Source organism: Pleurodeles waltl, chromosome 4_1 (genome assembly GCF_031143425.1).
Source record: "Pleurodeles waltl isolate 20211129_DDA chromosome 4_1, aPleWal1.hap1.20221129, whole genome shotgun sequence".
Taxonomy (NCBI): Eukaryota; Metazoa; Chordata; class Amphibia; order Caudata; family Salamandridae; genus Pleurodeles; species Pleurodeles waltl.
The window spans coordinates 830,006,135-830,029,784 of NC_090442.1; the positions used below are offsets into that span (position 1 = coordinate 830,006,135).

At 45.1% G+C, this 23,650-nt stretch overlaps 1 protein-coding gene across 1 annotated transcript in view; it reads left to right on the forward strand.

Annotated features, from left to right (window-relative positions):
- The window catches only part of RAB21 (RAB21, member RAS oncogene family), a 242,597-nt gene that overhangs the window by 55,505 nt on the left and 163,442 nt on the right, over nt 1-23,650 (forward strand). The window contains exon 3 of the mRNA XM_069229564.1: nt 20,288-20,395. Within this exon, the coding sequence (XP_069085665.1) occupies nt 20,288-20,395 (108 nt within the window). The remainder of the gene's footprint in view (nt 1-20,287; nt 20,396-23,650) is intronic.

Consider the following 23,650-nt stretch of genomic DNA (forward strand, 5'->3'; position numbering starts at 1 on the left):
TTGCTTAGATGACTTAAGTTGAACTTGGTTTTAACAATGTTTGAAGCCTAAATAAGGTTCTTATCCTTCTTGCTGTGGACAGAAAACGCATTCCACAGTTGAAGCACTAATTGAATTGAATGACCGTGTGACGAGGCATAAGGTATTTGAATGTATAAAATAAGTAGTGATAAAGCGAAGAGTTTTAGAGCGAGTGGTTTGTAAAAGTAAAAAAAAAAAACAGGTGGAGCCAGTTTGTGAACATATTTAACACTGTTCTGACGAATTGAGAGTTAAATTGGAGAAGCACAGGTAGCAGTGAAGTAGAGCAAAATACAGCGAGATGTGTGCCCGATGCAAAAGCGAGAGTAATGCGATCACAGGAGTTTTGAATTACTCAGATGGGAGAGGTGTTGCCTTTGGGTCACCGAATCAATGCAACATTAATACAAGGTAGAACGAGTTTATGGCAAAAGTTTCAAGGAAGAGAAAGGAAGACTCGCTCTGATTTTACAGATGATATGCAGATGTAAGCTATAAGCTTCAGAAACTGTAAATTTAGAGAAGTAGTGCGAACAGTCATTCAGAAATCAGATTGTGACCTAATATGCAAATAGAGTTGAGACAGGAAAATGGTAGGAGGTGTTGGGATTTATGATGGAGAATTTTGTGTGTGCGTGCGCGCGCGTGTGTGTGCACATATATAAATACTGAAGAAAGTAAAGGTTAAATGGATGTCATAGTTGGGTGAAAATGTTAGTTAAAACTTAACGTTTTAAACGAACAAAACCACTGAAATTCACCAGTGATAGTTACTTCCAGTAATTATAACTCGACCCCTGAAGTAACTAGAAACGGTCATTTCAGATATCATCAGTGATGTTATAAATGCTGTCGTATATTTCATCAATGAAGCAAAAAGTGGGGGTATAAGCAGTGCATGACTAAGACACAAGTTATAGTTACTTTAGGGATCGAGCTATAGTTACTTAAGATAACTATAACTGGTGAATTTTAGTTTTTCCATTACGGCACATCTTTATCTTTTTCAATAAACTTTTATATTACTTTTTTTTTTTTTTTTTTAACTATAAAGTAAGATGTCCATCACAGTGTGTGGATTGGGGTTGGGTGCAGGGCATGGCCCCCTCTCAAAGCCTTCTATAGGCCCGGGACCAATTTCAATTTTTTTTTCTGGGGAGGGAGGCATGCTTCCCCCCTCCGTGAGTCAATCAGGCCCCTGGGGTAGTTTCAGGTTTTTGTTTTTGGAATGGAAGTTATAAGGCCTCTCGCTTTTTTATGGGACCTGCAGACCTCACCCCAGCGGGCCTATACATCTTTTCTGGGGGAGCAGTGTGTTGGGGGGGGGAAGGGGCCTTCCATCTGCTGGCCCCGATGGCAGCACTGTTTTGGGGACCCCAACCTCTGGGACACTGCAGGAGCACCAGCAGTAAAAACGTAAGCTCCCTGCGCACACTGTGGCAAGCAGGTAACACAGGTTTGCTTGTGCTGGGCGAGAGCAGCAAAAGTGGTTCCCATCGGGCTGGAGCAGCAAAAAGCTGCTCTCACTGCATCACAAAGGGTACAGGCTGGGGAGTCAGAGGGGACCCTGGGGCTCTCTGCAGCCCCAGGGCCACCAGTTATTGTGGGCGTCCCGTATGTGCACCGGGTCACCCACACAACTGTTGCTTTGTCGCTAGAGAATGTGTAAAAGGCTCAGGTGGGGGACCGTGCACCCCCCTCAAAAAAAGAAGGCAGATCCAGGGGATGGGGGTCCGTTTGGGCTTGAAAAAAGGTGCGGGGAAAGAGGGGCACACACACACCCTCTCCTTGAAAATGAACATATTTAGGGGGTATTGTGGTCCATTGGGCCTCCAAAAGGTTCCGGGGAGCCCATGAAATTTTCCCTTAACAAATCAGTGTACCATGTCCCCATAGAGCCCTGGCCCGTTCCCTGTTTTTTCTTTCTTTTTTTTTTTTTTTAAATAACCTAACCCCTCAAACCAGGCCTATGGGTACAGGGTATCCCTACCATATTTCACATATGTTTTTTATACTTTTTTATTTGTAGGACAGGGAGTGAGTTTCAGAGTTCTAAAATGGCTGCCACTACATCTTTGTTGATGTGTGGCAGACAATCAGATCTGATCTCTGGGTCTGTGGGGTCTGCGGATCCTCTGTGGCTTGAAATATACAGTTTTTGTAGCCTCAATTTTTCAAAAACGAATGGCTTTACACCAGCTCACAAAAAGCATGCTTTCTGCACCAAGATCTAGCATTTTGTAAAAATGTGTTGTAAATATGTTCATCTTTTTTTGCTGTATGGGTGTTCAGTTTTCCTGCCATGCACAGTTTTGCCCTCAATAATCTTACTGCAGATGTTACATTTATATTATTATTATTATTATAATGATGTTATCAAAGATGTCATAAGTGATGTAATATATGGGGTAATTTGCAGTGCATAGCGAAGGTGTGAGATATAGTTACCTTGGGGACTGATTTATAGTTTCTTCAGCTAACCAGAAGTAATATAACTTCTGAATTTCTATAGTTTTGTGCGAGTAAAATGAGAACCTAACTATAACGTCCCTGTAACCTCTTCTTTTTTTTTTTTTTTTTTTTTTTTGTAAAAGTGAATTTCAATTTTTGTTTTTTCTGTTTGTTTCATTTTAAATTTTATTTCCCAACTATAACGTTCCTGTAACCATTGGTGTATTTCAGGGCTTCTAGGCCATTTTACATACTTGTAGTTTTTAAAAGGGAATCTCTAGTCTCAGCAGCAGATGACATGAAAGAACCCACTTATCACAGTCACTAGATGAGAAAATGCTCTTGAAAAAAAAACAAGATGCAAACACCTCTATCAAGGTTTACAGATACCTTTTCAAGGAGGAAATGCATAGAAAAAAACACTTAATTTGACTTGACCATGCACAATAAATTAGGATGATTAGTACTTCACAGAAATGAGGCTGTAACTTGTTTATTTATATCTGTAAGTGCTTCCTGTTGAAGTTTAATTTCTGTGAAATGAACATCATCCCAGAATGAATCCTGCATATTTATCTGAGAAAAATACTGAGGGCATTAATCATTCTTTTTTCAATAAATGTAGCATCATTGTGCTGTAAGTATGTAATCATATTTGCAGAATGAGTGTGTGTAAATATATATATAAATATATATATATATATATATATATATATATATATATATATATATAATAATAATAATATCAGGCCTTAATGCTAAGATTATCCGAAAGCCATGGGGGAAGCAAAAGGGCTCCTCAAAACATGTGTTGGCTCTATTAGCTCCTTTTCAGTCTTCTCTTTGGCCTCATTGTTTCTCATATTGGGCCTTGATTTTTAACTAGTTTATTTTACACATAAGTGCCGTCCATAAAATTGGTTTAACAGCACAGTCTTCTTCGTCAGTAGTATGGCCCGCTGACATTTGGTGCGTCATCTGCTTAAGCTTGTTGAACAATAGACTAGAAGGATTGTTACATATGACATGAAAAACTGTAATTGGTCATTGAATGTTAAACTTTAAGATTTGGATTGGAAGTATCATTCTCATAATGGAGATGGTTTGCTTAATGATTGTTAAAGATTATGTTTTTATTCTATATAATAACAGGCCCACAGGATAAAGGAGAGACATGAACAAGATCAGGTGCGTCCCAGCAATGCCCCCCAAACATTCCACTTTTCATAGCATTATTCTCAGTTTATGTTCTACAGTGGAGTACAATAGTTCTAGACGTCTTGTAGAAAGTTGGCTCTGTATATACTATTTCAAAGTAAGAAATAGTGTGCACAGAGTCCAAGGGTTCCCCTTAGAGGTAATATAGTGGCAAAAAGAGATAATTCTAATGCTCTATTTTGTGGTAGTGTGGTCGAGCAGTAGGCTTATCAGAGGGCAGTGTTAAGCATTTGTTGTACACATAGAGGCAATAAATGAGGAACACACACTCAAAGACAATTCCAGGCCAATAGGTTTTTATATAGAAAAATATATTTTCTTAGTTTATTTTAAGAACCAGAGGTTCAAGATTTACAAACAATACTTTAAATGAAAGGTATTTCACTCGGGTATTCTAGGAACTTTGAATTATCACAATAGCATGTACAGTTTTGACAAAAATGGCAATGGTTATTTTAAAATTGGACACAGTGCAAAAATCAACAGTTCCTGGGGGAGGTAAGTAAATGTTAAGTTCACAGGTAAGTAAAACACTTACAGGGTTCAAAGTTGGGTCCAAGGTAGCCCACCGTTGGGGGTTCAAGGCAACCCCAAAGTTACCACACCAGCAGCTTAGGGCTGGTCAGGTGCAGAGGTCAAAGTGGTGCCCAAAACACATAGGCTTCAATGGAAATAGGGGTGCCCCGGTTCCAGTCTGCCAGCAGGTAAGTACCCGCGACTTCGGAGGGCAGACCAGGGGGGTTTTGTAGGGCACCGGGGGGGACACTAGCAGGCACAGAGAGTACACCCTTAGCGGCACAGGGGCGGCCAGGTGCAGAGTGCAAACGGGCGTCGGGTTTTCAATAGGGATCAATGGGGAGACCCGGGGGTTTCTTCAACAATGCAGGCAGGCACAGGGGGGGGCTCCTCGGGGTAGCCACCACCTGGGCTAGGCAGAGGGTCGCCTGCGGGTCGCTCCTGCACTGGAGTTCTGTTCCTTTAAGTCCTGGGGGCTGCGGGTGCAGTGTGGTTTCCAGGTGTCGGGTTCCTTGAAGCAGACAGTCGCGGTCAGGGGGAGCCTCTGGATTTCCTCTGCAGACGTCGCTGTGGGGACTCAACTCTGGCTACTCACAGGCTCGCAGTCGCCGGGGAGTCCTCCCTGTAGTGTTACTTTTCCGCAGGTCGAGCCGGGGGCGTTGGGTGCAGAGTGGAAAGTCTCACGCTTCCGGCAGGAAACATGTGGTCTTTAAAAGTTGCTTCTTTGTTTTAAAAAGTTGCAAGTTCTTGAACAGGGCCGCTGTTCTCGGGAGCTTCTTGGTCCTTTAGGTGCAGGGTAGTCCTCAGGCTTCAGAGGTCGCTGGACCCTGTTGGATGCGTCGCTGTTCAGTTTTCTTAGAAGTAGGGAGACAAGCCAGTGGGGCTGGGACCAAATCAGTTGTCGTCTCCGTCTTCACTGCAGGGCTTCAGGTCAGCAGTCCTTCTTTAGGTTGCAGGATTCTATCTTCCTCCGTTCTGGGAGCCCCTAAATACTCAATTTAGGGGTGTGTTTAGGTCTGGGAGGGCAGTAGCCAATGGCTACTCACCCTGAGGATGGTTACACCCTCTTTGTGCCTCCTCCCTGTGGGGAGGGGGTGCACATTCCTAATCCTATTGGGGGGAATCCTCCATCTGAAAGATGGAGGATTTATAAAAGTAAGAGTCACCTCAGCTCAGGACACCTTAGGGGCTGTCCTGACTGGGGAGTGACTCCTCCTTGTTTTTCTCATTATCTTCTCCAGCCTTGCCGCCAAAAGTGGGGGCAGTGACCGGAGGGGCGGGCATCTCCACTGGCTGGGATGCCCTGTGGCGCTGTAACAAAAGGGGTGAGACTTTGAGCCTCACCGCCAGGTGTTACAGTTCCTGCAGGGGGAGGTGAGAAGCACCTCCATCCTGTACAGGCTTTGTTCCTGGCCACAGAATGACAAAGGCACTCTCCCCATGTGGCCAGCAACATGTCTGGTGTGTGGCAGGCTGGCAAAAACTAGTCAGCCCACACTGGAAGTCGGGTATGTTTTCAGGGGGCATCTCTAAGATGCCCTCTGGGTGTATTTTACAATAAAATGTACACTGGCATCAGCGTGCATTTATTGTGCTGAGAAGTTTGATACCAAACTTCCCAGTTTTCAGTGTAGCCATTATGGTGCTGTGGAGTTCGTGTATGACAGACTCCCAGACCATATACTCTTATGGCTACCCTGCACTTACAATGTCTAAGGTTTTGCTTAGACACTGTAGGGGCATAGTGCTCATGCACCTATGCCCTCGTCTGTGGTATAGTGCACCCTGCCTTAGGGCTGTAAGGCCTGCTAGAGGGGTGACATATCTATGCCATAGGCAGTGTGAGGTTGGCATGGCACTCTGAGGGGAGTGCCATGTCGACTTAGTAATTTTCTCCCCACCAGCACACACAAGCTGGCAAGCAGTGTGCATGTGCTGAGTGAGGGGTCCCCAGGGTGGTATAAGACATGCTGCAGCCCTTAGAGACCTTCCCTGGCATCAGGGCCCTTGGTACCAGGGGTACCAGTTACAAGGGACTTACCTGGGTGCCAGGGTTGTACCAATTGTGGAGACGAAGGTACAATTTAGCGAAAGAACACTGGTGCTGGGACCTGGCTAGCGGGTCCCAGCACATATTTAAATCATAACTTGGCATCAGCAAAGGCAAAAAGTCAGGGGATAAGCATGCCAAGGAGGCATTTCCTTACACGTCTACACTGATTTCACACTGGTATAACAATAATGCTTGTTAAAATGTTATTTCAGTAGAATTTGTTTGTTGCAGAGTGGTGCAGAAGAAAGTTGGTGGGAGTATGACAGGCTGCAACTTAAAGTACAATATTTAAAAAAAGAAAGGGTAAAGAAAATGTAGGACTTCTCTTCTTAAATGTTTGACTGAAATGCAAAAATAAAAAAACATTGGAAGAAAGCAGAAGAAATGTAAAAGACCCAGAACTGAAAAATGCCGAACTGAACCAGTGAAGATGTAGACATAGATGACCTTCAGGATATTGATCAAATGTGATTCAAACGATAATGGCAACTAGTCCCAATCCGAACCAGTGATTCTATGTACAGAGACAGAATGAAGGGAGGCTGTCAACTGTTAATAATTTGAGGGAAGATCTAATAGGACAAACATAGAAGAACACTTGTTGTGGCACAGGTACAAATACAATGTGGAGCATTCTGTGGAGTAGTTTTAGAAGAAAACGGGACACACCTGATTTGTACAGAAGCAAACGGGAGAAGAGTTCAGAAAGAAGGGTAATGGGGAGGGGAGCAATGCATTAATTTGAATACACAAAACCAAAGATAGCAGAACACAGGATTATAAATATAAGGGGGGTTGAGAGCACAGTTCACCCCTTTGCATTTATGGTAAATGCAGTACACAATTAGTGCTTACTTCAAATTTGGCTGTAGTTTTTCACCAAAGGTGGTGCTGATAGTGCTGTATATGTCTAGACACATGCATACGTTTATGGATTTTTTTCTTTATCAATGGAGAGCAGGGAAATTTCATCTGGGTTGCTGAAAGAATGCTGCCTAAATTTGAGCAGGTACGACGCACAGACACATAAGTGCATTTCCACAGCTTATCATCTTTTTGGCTAAAGAAAGCCCTTTAAACAGAAGTGGGGTTGGGAGCACACTGCCTCACATCCCAGCCGAGTTCACCCCTTTACATTACAGTAAATGCAGTACATAATTAGTGCTTACTTCAAATTATAAATATGTTAATGGTAAAGCATTTAGTAATGAGAATATAATTATAACTGTTGAATTGGAGTTATTTGGTAGTGGCAGTCTGTGCCACTACTACTAGCATGCTTACTGTTCATGAAGTAAGCATGCTAATAAATTACTTAAATGTCTCGTGTAAAAGAGATGTAGCAGAGTAGGCTGTAGGTCTTGCTTTTTCAAGATAGTGCACCATCTCATACCCATTCATAGTTTAGAATTTGTATATCGATTCATAATATCCTGTACAATCTAGCACTAAATGGGCTTATATTTTATTGAATGTTTTAATTTTGGTATAGGTTTATGCAGGTTGCCTTTTATCAGTGACTGCACTATGAACCAGCATCTTATTCCTAAACAAGCTGTGTTTTTTTTTTTTTTAACCATCTGTCGTCTTTTGAATTCATTGTAAAATTAGTTGTAGGATGTTGTGTATTGAAAAAAAATAAAAATATATATATGTTCGATGGCATGTGTAGCTGCAGATACACATGCTTTGCACATCCCGCCATCTAGTGTTGGGCTCGGAGTGTTACAAGTTGTTTTTCTTCGAAGAAGTCTTTTCGAGTCACGAGATCGAGGGACTCCTCCCCTTTCGACTCCATTGCGCATGGGCGTCGACTCCATCTTAGATTGTTTTCTTTCCGCCATCGGGTTCGGACGTGTTCCTTTTCGCTCCGCGTTTCGGTTCGGAAAGTTAGTGAAAGTCTCGGAAAATTCGACGGTATTGTTTGTGTTCGGTATCGGGTTAGTTACAACAGATCGACACCGAATTTTGAAGAGCTCCGGCGGCCCTTCGGGGTTTTCGATTCCCCGGCAGGGCCTGGTCGGCCCGACCACATGTGTCTTCAAGGCTAATGGAACGGACCCCATTCCGCTTCTGCCCCGAATGTCACAACAAGTATCCTTATACAGATTAGCATCTGGTCTGTAATTTGTGTTTGTCTCCAGAACACAAGGAGGATACCTGTGAGGCCTGTCGAGCGTTTCGGTCCAGGAAGACCTTAAGGGACCGGAGAGCAAGAAGACTACAGATGGCGTCGGTGCCGACAGGACAAAAACACATGGAGGAAGAAGAGGAAACCTTCTCCATCGAGGATTCGGACTCGGAAGAGGTCGATCCTGAACAGACGCCGAAAACCGTGAGTAAGACGTTGATACACAAAACTCACGCAAAGACCACTAAAGCCCAGGGGACGCCACCGCTGGCAGGCCATGGCTTAACCCGAAAAATAGGTGACCGAGCATCAGCACCGAAAAAGGGCATGCATGTGTCGAAGTCATCCGACTCCGGTCGAGATACCGGCACAGAGCAGACTCGACCCCGAGACACCGGGTCAGAGCAATCTCGGCACCGAGAGAGCAGCACCGAAACAAGTTGGCACCGAGAGATCAGTACGCCAAAGAGCAAACAAGTGTCGTCGGAACCGAAAAGAGCAGCCGAAAAGGTTTCGGTACCGAAACATCCGGCCTCGGAACCGAAAACAAGTTCCTACACAGAGGAACAAGGCCTGTCCTCACAAATGCAAACACATAGATTTGGACAAGAGCTAGAGACAATGGAGCCAGATTACACCCAAAGAAGGCTCCACATTCAAAAGGAAACAGGGAAGATCAGTACTCTCCCTCCGATACGAATGAAACGGAAACTTGCCTTCCAAGAGAAAGACAAGCAGCCACAAGCAAAGGTGGCAAGACAAGTAACCCCGCCACCATCTCCACAATGCTCTCCACAACCATCACCGGTAGCCACTCCACCAATGATGCAGTCCCCAACTCATACAGGGATGAGTCAGGATGACCCAGACGCGTGGGATCTTTATGATGCGCCAGTGTCAGATAACAGTCCCGACTGTTATCCAGCTAGACCGTCACCACCTGAGGACAGTACCGCCTACACACAGGTGGTGTCAAGAGCAGCGGCGTTTCATAATGTCAGCCTGCATGCAGAGCCAATTGAAGACGACTTTCTATTTAACACACTGTCGTCCACACATAGCCAGTACCAGAGCCTCCCCATGCTACCTGGAATGCTAAAACACTCCAAACAAGTGTTTGAGGAGCCTGTGAAAGGAAGGGCCATTACTCCAAGGGTGGAGAAAAAATATAAACTGCCACCAACAGACCCTGTGTACATCACACAACAGTTAACACCAGACTCAGTGGTAGTAGGGGCAGGGCGCAAGAGGGCGAACTCGCACACCTCAGGAGATGCACCACCTCCAGACAAAGAGAGTCGTAAGTTCGACGCGGCGGGGAAAAGAGTGGCGGCACAAGCAGCCAACCAATGGCGCATTGCCAACTCACAGGCCTTGTTGGCGAGATATGATAGGGCTCATTGGGATGAAATGCAACATTTTATAGAACATTTGCCCAAGGAGTTCCAAAAGAGAGCACAACAAGTGGTGGAAGAAGGACAGAGTATCTCAAACAATCAGAAACCGTCAGCAATGGATGCAGCAGACACAGCTGCTAGGACTGTAAATACAGCAGTAACAATACGGAGACATGCATGGCAGCGTACATCTGGATTCAAGCCGGAAATACAACAAGCCGTGCTGAATATGCCATTTAACGGACAACAGTTGTTTGGGCCGGAGGTGGACACTGCTATCGAAAAACTTAAAAAGGACACTGACACGGCCAAAGCCATGGGCGCACTCTACTCCCCACAGAGCAGAGGCACATTTCGGAAATCACAGTTTCGAGGGGAGTTTCGAGGACAAAGCACAGAACCCACAACCTCACAAACAAGGCCCACTTATCAGAGCCAATACCAGCGTGGAAGTTTTCGGGGACAATATAGAGGGGGACAGTTCCCAAAAAGTAGAGGGAAGTTCCAAAGTCCCAAAACTCCACAGAATAAACAGTGACTTCGATGTCACAAATCCCCAACACATAACACCAGTGGTGGGGAGACTAACCAACTTCTACATAAATTGGGAGGAAATAACAACAGACACGTGGGTCCTAGACATTATCCAGCATGGTTATTGCATAGAATTTCTAGAATTCCCTCCAAATGTCCCACCGAAAACACACAATATGTCAAAACAACATATGGATCTTCTACAACTGGCGCTCCAAGCGTTATTGCAAAAAGAGGCAATAGAGTTGGTACCAATTCATCAGAGAGGAAGAGGAGTTTACTCACTGTACTTTCTCATACCCAAAAAAGACAAGACTCTAAGACCTAAATTAGATCTCAGAACATTAAATATCTACATCAAATCAGATCAATTTCACATGGTGACACTGCAGGACGTAATCCCATTGCTCAAACAACAAGACTACATGACAACACTAGACCTAAAGGATGCGTACTTCCATATACCGATACATCCTTCACACAGAAAGTACTTAAGGTTTGTATCCCAAGGGGTACATTACCAATTCAAAGTGTTGCCATTCCGGATAACAACTGCGCCAAGAGTTTTTACAAAATGCCTGGCAGTAGTGGCTGCTCATATCAGAGGACAGCAAATACATGTGTTCCCGTACCTAGACGATTGGTTAAAAAAAAAACAACACTCAGGAACGGTGCTCACAACACACAAAGTATGTCATAGAAACCCTTCACAAACTAGGTTTCTCACTCAACTACAACAAGTCACACCTTCAGCCGTGTCAAATACAACAATACTTAGGAGCGACAATCAACACAACAAAAGGGATTGCCACTCCAAGTCCACAAAGGGTACAGGCATTTCACAATGTAATACAGGCCATGCATCCGAAACAAAAGATACAAGTCAAGATAGTGATGAAACTACTAGGCATGATGTCCTCATGCATAGCCATTGTCCCAAACGCAAGATTACACATGCGGCCCTTACAACCGTGCCTAGCATCACAATGGTCACAGGCACAGGGTCAACTTCAAGATGTAGTGTTGATAGACCGCCAAACATACACCTCGCTTCAATGGTGGAACACTATAAATTTAAACATAGGGCGGACTTTTCAAGACCCAGTGCCTCAATACGTAATAACAACGGATGCCTCCATGATAGGGTGGGGAGCACACCTCAACCAACACAGCATCCAAGGACAATGGAACAATCAGCAGGGACAGTTTCACATAAATCACTTAGAACTACTGGAAGTATTTCTAGCGCTGAAAGCATTTCATCCTATAATAATCCACAAACACATACTTGTCAAAACGGACAACATGACAACGATGTATTATTTGAACAAACAGGGAGGAACACACTCAACACAGTTGTGTCTCCTGGCACAGAAAATATGGCATTGGGCGATTCACAACCACATTTGCCTAATAGCGCAGTTCATTCCAGGAATTCGGAACCAGCTAGCAGACAATCTCTCTCGGGATCACCAACAGATCCACGAATGGGAGATTCAACCCCAAATACTAAACACTTACTTCCAAAGATGGGGAACACCACAAATAGACCTATTTGCAACAAAAGAAAACGCAAAATGCCAAAACTTCGCATTCAGGTACCCACAGGATCAGTCTCAGGACAATGCGTTATGGATGAGTTGGTCAGGGATATTTGCATACGCTTTTCCCCCTCTCCAACTCCTTCCATATCTAGTAAACAAATTGAGTCAAAACAAACTCAAACTCATACTAATAGCACCAACTTGGGCAAGACAACCTTGGTACACAACACTACTAGACCTCACAGTAGTGCCTCATGTCAAACTATCAAACAGACCAGATCTGTTAACTCAACTCAACACAAACAACAGATCAGACTCCCAAATCCAGCATTGCTGAATCTAGCAATTTGGCTCCTGAAGTCTTAGAATTCGGACATCTAGACCTTACACAGGAATGTATGGAGGTCATAAGACAAGCTAGAAAACCAACCACAAGACATTGCTATGCAAATAAGTGGAAAAGATTTGTTTATTACTGGCATAATGAACAAATTCAACCCTTACACGCATCTGCTAAAGACATCGTCAGCTACCTACTGCACTTACAAAAGTCAAAGCTAGCTTTTTCATCCATTAAAATACATCTCACCGCAATGTCAGCTTATCTGCAAATTACGCACTCAACTTCACTATTTAGGATCCCAGTCATAAAGGCTTTTATGGAGGGCCTGAAAATAATTATCCCACCAAGAACACCACCAGTTCCTTCGTGGAACCTCAACATTGTCTTAACATGGCTCATGGGTCCACCGTTTGAACCCATGCGCTCATGTGAGAAACAATACTTAACATGGAAAGTAGCATTTCTAATTGCCATCACATCTCTAAGAAGAGTAAGTGAAATACAAGCACTTACCATACAAGAACCCTTTATTCAGATACACAAGCATATAGTAGTTTTACGAACAAATCCTAAGTTCTTACCAAAAGTCATATCACCGTTCCACTTAAATCAAACAGTAGAACTACCAGTGTTCTTTCCAGAACCAGATTCTGTAGCTGAAAGAGCTCTACATACATTAGACATCAAAAGAGCATTAATGTACTACATTGACAGAACAAAACAAATTCGAAAAACAAAATAATTGTTCGTTTCTTTCCAAAAACCTCATACAGGGAATCCAATATCCAAACAAGGCATTGCCAGATGGATAGTTAAATGCATTCAAACCTGTTATCTCAAAGCAAAAAGAGAACTGCCTATAACACCAAAGGCACACTCAACTAGAAAGAAAGGTGCTACCATGGCCTTTCTAGGAAACATTCCAATGACTGAAATATGTAAGGCAGCCACATGGTCTACGCCTCATACGTTTACCAAGCATTACTGCGTGGATGTGTTAACAACACAACAAGCCACAGTAGGACAAGCAGTACTACGAACTTTATTTCAAACAACTTCAACTCCTACAGGCTGAGCCACCGCTTTTGGGGAGATAACTGCTTACTAGTCTATGCAAAGCATGTGTATCTGCAGCTACACATGCCATCGAATGGAAAGTGTCACTTACCCAGTGTACATCTGTTCGTGGCATGAGACGCTGCAGATTCACGTGCGCCCGCCCGCCTTCCCGGGAGCCTGTAGCCGTTTGAAGTTGATCTTGAACATTTGTAAATTTGTAAATATATCGCTTTAAACCACATTATGTACATACATATTTACTCCATTGCATGGGCACTATTACTATAATACACAACTCCTACCTCACCCTCTGCGGGGAAAACAATCTAAGATGGAGTCGACGCCCATGCGCAATGGAGCCGAAAGGGGAGGAGTCCCTCGATCTCGTGACTCGAAAATACTTTTTTGAAGAAAAACAACTTGTAACACTCCAAGCCCAACACTAGATGGCAGGATGTGCAAAGCATGTGAATCTGCAGCGTCTCATGCCACAAACAGACGTACACTGGGTAAGTGACATTTTCCATATATATATATATATATATATATATATATATATATATATATATATATATATCATGGAGTAGCTTGGGGTAAGTCTGACAACATGTGCTGGCATCTATTGGTTTTCCACTATGCCATTCTGTCTTTGCCTAGTGAGACATACACTACTTCAGATACAGAAGAACAATAGCCATTTGAGTTGCCAAGAAGCGATCTCAGTGAGCACAAATTATTCTCAGCTGTATCTTTTGGGTTGGTATGATGAAGATGGGTCAGCGAGCCAGAAACCTAGCTAGTAGTTACAGTAATCATGCTGTAAAGTAATTATGTAACTTGTGAATTTGTATCTGAATTATTGAGTGTGGCAGTGCACATATACAAGCACCAAAAAGCTATGTTTTGCTGCATGGCTCAGCGGCTGAACATGCAGGCTGCTTTCTGAAGACGCTCCTGGTGGCCTGCAGTAATCCTTCTTAAATCCTCTGTCGTTGGCCCCTACTGGGGCACTAAGATATCCAGGTGGCCCGGTGCAGTGCCTGGATGAGATGGCATAGCACTGTCGGGTGATTGGGGGGGGGGGGGTGGCAGGGAAGGTGCCCGTGGCTTGGGGCCGGTACAGACACATCGTGCAAAACCCCCTCCCCCCCCATGTGAAAGGAGGAGGTGAGAAGGAGTCAGAGTCCTGAGGCCGCGGTCCATATCCTGACAGTGTTCCAGATGGGTCCTAGCAGGTCAAAATCGGGCTTGGTGTGGTGGTTGGTGCCCTCCCCACCCCCTTGAGGTGGAAGTACCTACTGTAGTTGACGGTGCCCCTCGTGATAAGAGGGATGGAGGGGCCTGTCAGTTCCTGAGGCCTTGGAGGTGGACTCCGCTGGCCCCGATGTGATCTATAAAGGGCTGGCCCCGATTTGTCTTGATATTTTGCCGGGCCGTGCAGAGGCTGCACCGGTCTGGCATTGACAGGTCTGGCCCCCTTGGTTTTTGGGCTGGACTTCTAGGAGCAGAGAACTACAAGCAGATGGGCACAGAGGTGGACATTGGTTGGGCCCTACGGAGCTGCTGGGACAATTTGGCGGACATCCAGGGCTGTTGCAAAGGACAGGACTTAACTTTGATATGAGGGGACAGTGTGCTCGCCCGCCATGAGCATACACAAGCCATCGCTGGGCCCTAAACAGAGTACTATGGACCCATATGCACATTCAAGTGGAGCAGCACAGGCGACGGGCCCTGGGGAGGTGTGTGGTTGGGGGGTTGGGAGGGGGGGTCAGCCGGTGGTACACCCAGACACAGCAACATTATTGGCAGCCATTACCTAATCCAGGGACATGCTTGACGCAAAGATTGTAAGGGTTGGCTCTGATGTTACCTTGCCGCAACAAGACCTGCGTAATGCAGTAGAACTCCTCACATGGCTGAAACTAGGCTCTCCGGAGTGGAGGACTCTTTGCACACCTTGCAGCGGAAGGTTCAAATCTTGGAGGTGATTACCAAAGATATGGTGGTGCTGGTCGAGGATGCTGAGGGGAGAGCACACAGAAATAATTTGCGATTTGTAGTATTCCCTGAGGGCCGCGAGGAAAACACGGTTGACTCTTTTCTTGCCTAATGGCGCCGTTCACTGATGCCGGATGAGTCCCTGTCTGCATGTTTCGTAATAGAAAAGTCACACAGTATGCTATTTAAAAAAACAAAACAAAAAAAAAGTCTCCTGGTGGACGACCGCGTTGGTTAATAGCCCAGTGGCTGAATTATATGGATAGCAATGCTATCCTTAAATATGCCCGGATGCAGTCCAAATTTACCTACCAAAACTCTTCCATCATGATTTTTCCAGATAACACAAAGATGGTGCAGCAGCAGAGACAGACTTTTACCAAAGCCAAACGACGATTACAAGAGCTTAACCTATCTTATATGCTACTGTACCCCGGTCGGATGAGATTCGTTTATGATTCACATACCCTTTTTTTTTTATACCTGGAAGATGTGCTTTGATGGACTGATGAGAAGGTGAAGCTGAGGCCTCATGCTCCACCACGTTTTGGCTTGGACTCTTCCCAGGGTCCAGATGGGTCCTAGCAGGTCACAGCTTCCAAGAAGAAATGGAACAGATCACACTCTACATGGCGAAGCCGAGGGCCTGAGGCAAAAACTTGAGGTTGGGTGGTGCTGTGTAGGGGGAAGGTTAGGATAAATGCTGCTCTCCCAGAGATTTTGGTCTGCAGCGACTCAGCTTGTTCCAGGGGCTGACTACGGTGGAAAGATTTGCAATGTTGCCACCTTAATGCTTAGACCTGTGGGTTAGGGATGCATTGGTTGCAGAAATGGTTACCCCTGGTTGGGGTGCCATAAAATTGGAGTATAGGGGTTTGTTGGGTGTGAATGTTTGTATGGTTGGTTCACATATAGGTATGTTCTCGCATTCTGCACCCAGCTGTCCTTCCCCTCAACCCCCCACCACCCATAATTCAGACAGACCTTTATGCACATACACACAGATACTATGGGGCGCCCATATACAGCATCCGGAGGTGTTAGGGTCTTGTCATGGAATGTGCGGGGGGTGCTCAACAGTAAGCATGGGGCAGTTCTGAAATATGCAAAACAGGCTGAGTTGCCCATCCTAATGTTGCAGGAGACACATTTACTAGAGTCTATGGCTCCATACCGGGCTAGATATGGGTACCATCAAGTTTACCATTCTGGCTTTGATAGAGGCTCTCAGGGCACCTGCATACTTATTCAACATACCCTGCTGTATCAGGTGGGACAGGTCTGGACGGATAGGTTGGTCCATTATATGGCTGTGACTGGTGAACTAGATGGGGGTCCCCTTACCTTGTGTTGCGTGTGTCCCCCCCTTCAACCCCCACCCCCTGCATTGGGACAGCCTCTACTAGATAGCTAGACTCTCTTGTAGGGATCTTTCCTTGGGGGGGCTTTTGCTGTTCTGGGGCGATTGGAATGATGTTATGCAGCTTATTATGGACAGGAGCCGCGGATCGCCGCTGCGGGGATCTAATAGAGCGAGACTGGCCGGGTTGGTGTGCGGGTGCTGGGGCTCCCTGATGTGTGGAGGCTGCATCATCCCACACAACTAGGCTTTACATATTTATCAACATTACGGATTGACTATTTATTTATTCCCACAATGCATGCATATTGAGCCACAAAAATAGAGGTAATTGCTAGGGGATTATCTTATCATTCTCCACTTTTACTGACACTGCTTATAGGCCCGGCTAGACCCTCCTTCCGGTGTCATATGTCTGCCCCACACCTACAGAATCCCGAATATCACCAGACTATGACAGAAGGAATAGCGGAGTACCTTACTCATAATGTGGGATGTGCTGCGAGTGCTGTTACTCTGTGGGAGGTGCTTAAGGCTGTGCTGTGGAATGGAGATGTAAAACACGAGACATTGAGGCGCTAGAAGCACACATTCTATTTCTTGAAGAAAATGGGTCGACCCCGCCTGGCAAAGAAGAATGTTGGTAATTTGCATTGGTGCAACAAAGATTAGGCCTGCTCATGATGGATGAAGCTAAATTTATATGGCGCTCCAGGCAGAGTAGAATCTGCCAGTTGGGAGACATTGAGTAAAGTATTACACCGGCTCTGCCAACAGCAATCATGTGCATAAAACCTAACATTACTTGGGGATGAATGTGGCGCCCTGATCACCGACCCGCATACACTGGCCATAACATATGCTGCCTTTTTTTTTTTTTTTATAAGTCGGCCTACACCAGGCAGGAGATACTCGCACACGTATTGATCGTGGATTTTGTGAATGACTTACCTCTGCGTACATTATCTACGGAGGCTCTTGCGGTGGCCAGTTGTCACATGGGCAAACCCCCAGTGGCGCTCCATGTGAATTTTTTAAGGCGTACATGTCACAATTGGGGAAATATCTAGTAAATATCATCCACACTGTGGTGGAATAGGGGCGGCTGCCATCGGACTGGCGGCATGCAAAAAGTGTCGCCCGATTTCATTGTTAAATATTAAGATCAAACTCCCGCTTGCAGATAGGCTACAACCCTATATCCCCGAGTTAATTCATCCGGACCAAGCTGGGATTATGCCAGGTCGAGCAACGCACCATTATATATGGAGAGCCTCAAAAGCGACGGCTCTGGCCGGTTGTCTTGAAGGCCCAGCGGCCATTTTATCGTCGGACCGAGACAGAGAATTCTACTCTGTTCACTGGGCATACTTATTCGCTTTATTACGTAGCCTGAACTTTGGACCCTGATTAATTTAATTTGTTCTTAGTGTCTGTTAAGATCGCTTGGCTCACTTCGGAGACCTTTCAGCTGCAACAGGGTACACGCCAGAGGTGCCCTCTTTTGCCTGTACTATTTGTGCTGGCGATAGAGCCGTCGGCTGAGTGGGCCAAATAAATCCATTGGTTAGAAGCTTTGAGTGGTCTCCAGATATGTCGTATAGGATCGCGATATATGCAGACAATATACTAATCTTTATGCCAGATCCAAAACATTACTGGGCCGCGTATACTTGAGATGTTACATATCTTTGGGGAAACACCAGACTTATTTATAAATTTTTCTAAGTCTGCCATTCTACCTCTTAATGGATATTGGGGTCCTAATGGATATTGAGATCCCATGTCCTGGGCACCAGGCATTCAGGTGGAGGATAAGAGTCTTAAATACCTGGGAGTGTATTTGTCGATAGAAAAAGATTGGTCATGGAGCAAAAGTTTTGAGCCGATGTTGAGCAAGACCCAGAAGGAGATCAAAACATGGTTGCTTCTTCCCCTTTCCCTTATAGGATGCACCTCGATTTTTAAGATGGTTTCCCTGCCTAGGATATGTAAACTTCAGAGTTTTTCATGTGCCATCCTGCGCAAGAGATTCCACCAATTCAGTGCCATACTATTGAGATTTCTATGGGATGGAGGGGCTCCTCATGTATTTTTGGCCACATATCTTCGTACGAGGGTGATATAGCTGCAGCAGATCTATACTCGTATTATGTGGCTTCTCATTTGCTCGTCATTAATGAGTGGTGGAGTGGCCATCATAGCACCCCCGTATATGCCACCGATGAGTGTGCGATGGGGGGGGGGGGGGTGGAACCTCCCCACTTTGCCAATTATACAGCAATTTAAAGCTTAATAAGGCGACATAGGTGGTGATTAGATTCTGGCGTGAGGCCCACAGACGTATAGGACTGTGGGACACCCTTGCAGAAATTACATCCTTATGGCATAGGACGGTCCTCTGGCAGATGGCCCAATTGGAGGGCTTCGAGAGAAGGAACATAAAAGGGCTTGCGTTATTAGGAGATGTCATGAATGGGCCTCATTTAAAATCCTTACAGGACTTGCAGAATTAATACCATTTGCACCGCCACCGGTTTCACAAATACCTGCAGTTAAAACACGCCCTATTGCATTACGTTAGGCATCTAATGACGCTACCTGAATGCACCCCCTTGGAGTGCAAGCATTTGCAGGGAGATATGGGAGCTCACAAGGTATCCAGGATATATCACTCTTTCATAATTAACAGCCCACACATACTAGACGTCCTGAAACGGTCCTGGGAAAAAGATAATCTAATTTTAGATGTCGATGACTGGGCAGACGCTGTATGATCGCAATGTGTGGCGCATATCTCCACACGCTAATGATGCAATTGAAATATCTCCATAGAGTGTATTATACACAGCAGCGTCTTTGGAGCATGGGGGTGATAGCCTCACCGCATTGTCTTAAATGCCAGGGGTTGGAGGGGACATTTGTGCACACTGTGTGGGAGTGCCCAGAATTTAAATCATTCTGGGAAGGGTTTATAGGATGTCTTAGTGCAGTATTATTACTACATATACCACTTGACCCCAAATTAGTACTTCTGCATCTGATTGAGTGTGTTGGGGATAAAATATATCAGCGGGCATTGTTGCTGTTGGGCCTCACCATAGTGAAGAGGGACATAGGTAAAGCGTGGAAAGCAGTGTTACCACCTGTGCTGAGTGTTTGGAAGCATGGCCTGGACCACTGTATGGCGATAGAGATCCCTATATATAAGGCATGGGGATGCCCTCACAAGCACTTTAAGATTGGCAGAGATGGACGGACTATAGGGGTATACTCTTGGCCCTGGTGCGGTCTCCTTTATCAGACACTGATGTATTGAATGTTGCTGTGCTGTGCAGTAGTTATACCACATGTATGCATTCCACTAACCGCTTTATATATAAGATGTGCTGGGGGGTGGGAGTTAGGGGAGTGGGGAAGCATGCAGTGTAAGTTTAGAAATGTTAAACTTTTGCATTGCAATGGGAATTTGTGTCATTCTCTTCTAGCTTCGGCTGAAGTATGTTGGATATGCAATAAAATATGTTATGGAAAAAAAGCCATGTTTTGATGGGGGCGAGTGCGACTATTAGCTCATCATTTTGAGATAAATTATTTCAATTCTGTACTAAGTTAAAGTGACCTTGTGCCATTTGCCAATTACTTTTTGATCTTCACAGGATACAGCTGGTCAAGAACGTTTCCACGCACTCGGCCCAATCTACTACAGAGACTCAAATGGAGCTATTTTAGTGTATGATGTCACGGACGAAGATTCTTTTCAAAAGGTAGGACAGTGATTCAGTACTCTACTTGGACACATGAACTGATGGGCTTTGTGCAGCCCTAGTACAGTCACATCACCCTGTGACATACTTTGAAACCTCACTTTGCAGTCAGTAGCTTTGTAATGTTTACATTAAATTGTTGTGGAATTTAAATTGATTTTTGTGTGTGTGTATATGTATATGAGGGGGTTCTACCATTTTACATGAAATTTTATAATGTGTACTCTTTTGCACCGTTCTTGTTAACAAATTGTATAGTTGTCAGTGTGGCAAGGACAATCAGCTGACTGTACAACTTGAAGACACATGCTGGGCCAGAGTACTAAATTTGTTTGTACTCAGCTCCTCTCTCACAGTATCTTGTGGCTCCACGATATCCCCATATTGTCTTTCCTAACATAGGTCCTTTTTCTCTTTTTAATGGACGTGATACTTACACTTAACCGTCAAATAATTCACTGTGGTGCTTGTGCATCAGTTTCAGTCCCTCTGTTAATGCCTCGTCGTGGGGAATTTCTTTTGTTACTAAATAGTGCATTTTCTTATGTGCCTTTTTAACGTGACTTGACTCATGGCTGGCTTGATTTTCTGTAACCCCTGCGTGGGAATTGAGGATGGGGTAGGGAGCCTCATTACTCTGAGTAGTGATTGCACAGGTTTGATATAACTATGCGTCAGTGGGTCATTGAGGAGGCAAATGGATGCCTGCCTTTTTGGAGGTGATCTCGCTCAGGTCCTTCCTGGCAAGTGTGTGGCAAGAAATATTCTTATGTAGAAATATCTCTCCAAATTCTTTATCCTTAATGCTTTGTATACACACCGATCTTGGTTTTGCAGCATCCACTAAAAGATAAACTTTGTTACTTTCCCCACAGCTGCCCCTTTAACTTCCCCTTTCTATTTCTCTGCACCGAGCCATTCATTTGCATTGTATTGTGTGTATGACAGGGGTAGACTAGAGCCGCTAAAGATTGGTAACCACTGTGGCAACAATTTTTAAAATAAACTGGTAATCAGATGCATTCCTAAGCCTCACCAATGGCTGCTATTTCAATTTGAGCTCAGAAGCCCCTGCATAGCAAACCTCCATGTAGTGTATTCGATCATTAGTAGTACAAATAACTTTATTTAGACCATTATCTTTTATGGATCAAATCTTTTTTATTGGTTTTAACATATAAAAGTACAAAGCGCATTGTTTGAGTCGCCAGCAAGTCAACCACCTAGATACAGCATTTCAATCTAATATCCAAGAGAGCATGCACATGATTACTGTCTTATTGCCAAGAGAAATCTCCCTTTTCGCCCACTTCCAAACATTTAGAAGAGCAAGGTAGGTAAAGACAATGGTCTAAAGACCTCAGTGCTTCGTGCATAAGCAAACAAAACATACAAAAAATTAACAGCAGAAAAACTGTGCCTCCCCTGTCAAATATGTCGCTCCTCCCCCCCAGGATTCCTCCCATCTTTACAGGATAACATCATGCTAGGTCACCCCCAGCCAATAGGCTAAGCATCTTCTAAGAAGCATCTGTCAGCCCCAGAACCCTCAAATAAGCCGGGCATGTCAGCTCCGTGAACTCTGTTGATAGGATCTTGAGAAACGGCTTCCATAACGTATCTATGTCACCCACTCTCTGCTGAGAAACCAGAGTAAGCTTCTCCATTGCAAGAATAAACCACAGCTTCTGAAGCCAGGTCGCATACGTCGGTACCCTGTCCGTCCCCCATAAGGCTAGTATCGACTGCACAGCCGAATTGAGTTCCAGCGCCATCTGTCGCCCTTTCAGGAATCGTAGCGGGAAGGTGAGGGGGTTGGGCAAGCCTAGAAGTATATTCGATGGAAACCTAGGGAGCTCGTCTGGAACACTTTATCAATATCGTCTAAGATGCTCGTCCAATATCTCTGAAGTTTGGGGCAGTGTCAGAGCAGATGTACCAGTGTACCTGTATTACCACACCCCCTCCAGCAAAGGCTGGGCTTGGTGGGGGTCCCATGAATGTATCCTGGCTGGGGTGTAATACCAATAGGAAGCCACTTTATACACCGTCTCTGTCCCTGCTGCATTGAAAGCTGTATGATGTGCTCTATAGTATATATATTGTTCCATTCCTCGTCACAGAACTCCCTCTCCAGCTCTCTCTCCCATCTAAGTTGCCCCGTAGACTTAGCCAGGTGTTCACTTCCTTGTAAGAGTCTATACAGTTCTGAGAGGACTCGCCTGTCATCCTTCTTTGTCAACAGCCATTTTTCGAACGGCGTGAGTGGCCTATCCATCAGTGCTCTGTTCGCCGGCAGAAGAGCCCAATGCCTCACCTGGTAGTACATTAACCTATCTGCCTCTGTCAGGCCATATGTTTCCCTCATCTGATCAAAAGAAACTACTCCCTGTGGATCAAACAGACTCCCCACCCTTTTACAGCCTTCATCATACCATCGGCGCAGACCCTCCAGACACAGCCCAGGCTCAAAATCAGGGTTCGCCCCTATCGGGGTCATGGGGGACGGGAACGACGTAAGCCCCGCTCGACATGCCACGGCGTCCCAAACACGTAACGTCGCTCCCGTAATCGGGGAGGAGTATAGGCGCCCTGTGTCGAAGTCGAAGCCAAGGTTCCTTCCAAATGTGTGATCCCCCTACCGCCTGATCCATGAAACACCAGTGTTTCTCAGTAAGTGGACGCCTCCACTCCAAGAGAAAGCGCAACTGTGCTGCCTGATAGTATCGTATAAGGCAGGGGACCGCCAACCCCCCCTCCTCTCTAGAGCAATATAAAAGTCTTCTAGGGAGCCGTGCAGGGCGCCCATCCCAGATAAACTTAAGGATTGCTGACTGAAGAGTCACTAACGCACGAGGCGGGGGAGCCAGAGGCAGCACCTGGAAGATGTACAATATACACTGCAATGTGGTCGTCTTCACCGCCGCCACCCTGCCCAGCCAGGAAAGTTTGTTTCGCCCAGCTCTCCAAATCGCGCTGCACCTCCCAGACCAATGTCGTATAATTCAAGCTCACCGTCTTCGTAACTGAATCAATACCCAAGTAAGGGAGTCGTGATGAGGACGAAAGAAACGGATATCGAGTCTACAACTCTTGCTCACGTTCTGGGTTCACAGACAAACTAAGGACTTGGGATTTCTGCATATTTACCCGGAACCCCGAGATCTGGCTAAACTCCTCCATTATCGCCATTAGTTCAGGCAGTAAGGTCGCGGGTTCAGTCAGGGTAAGAATCACATCATCTGATACTGGTAT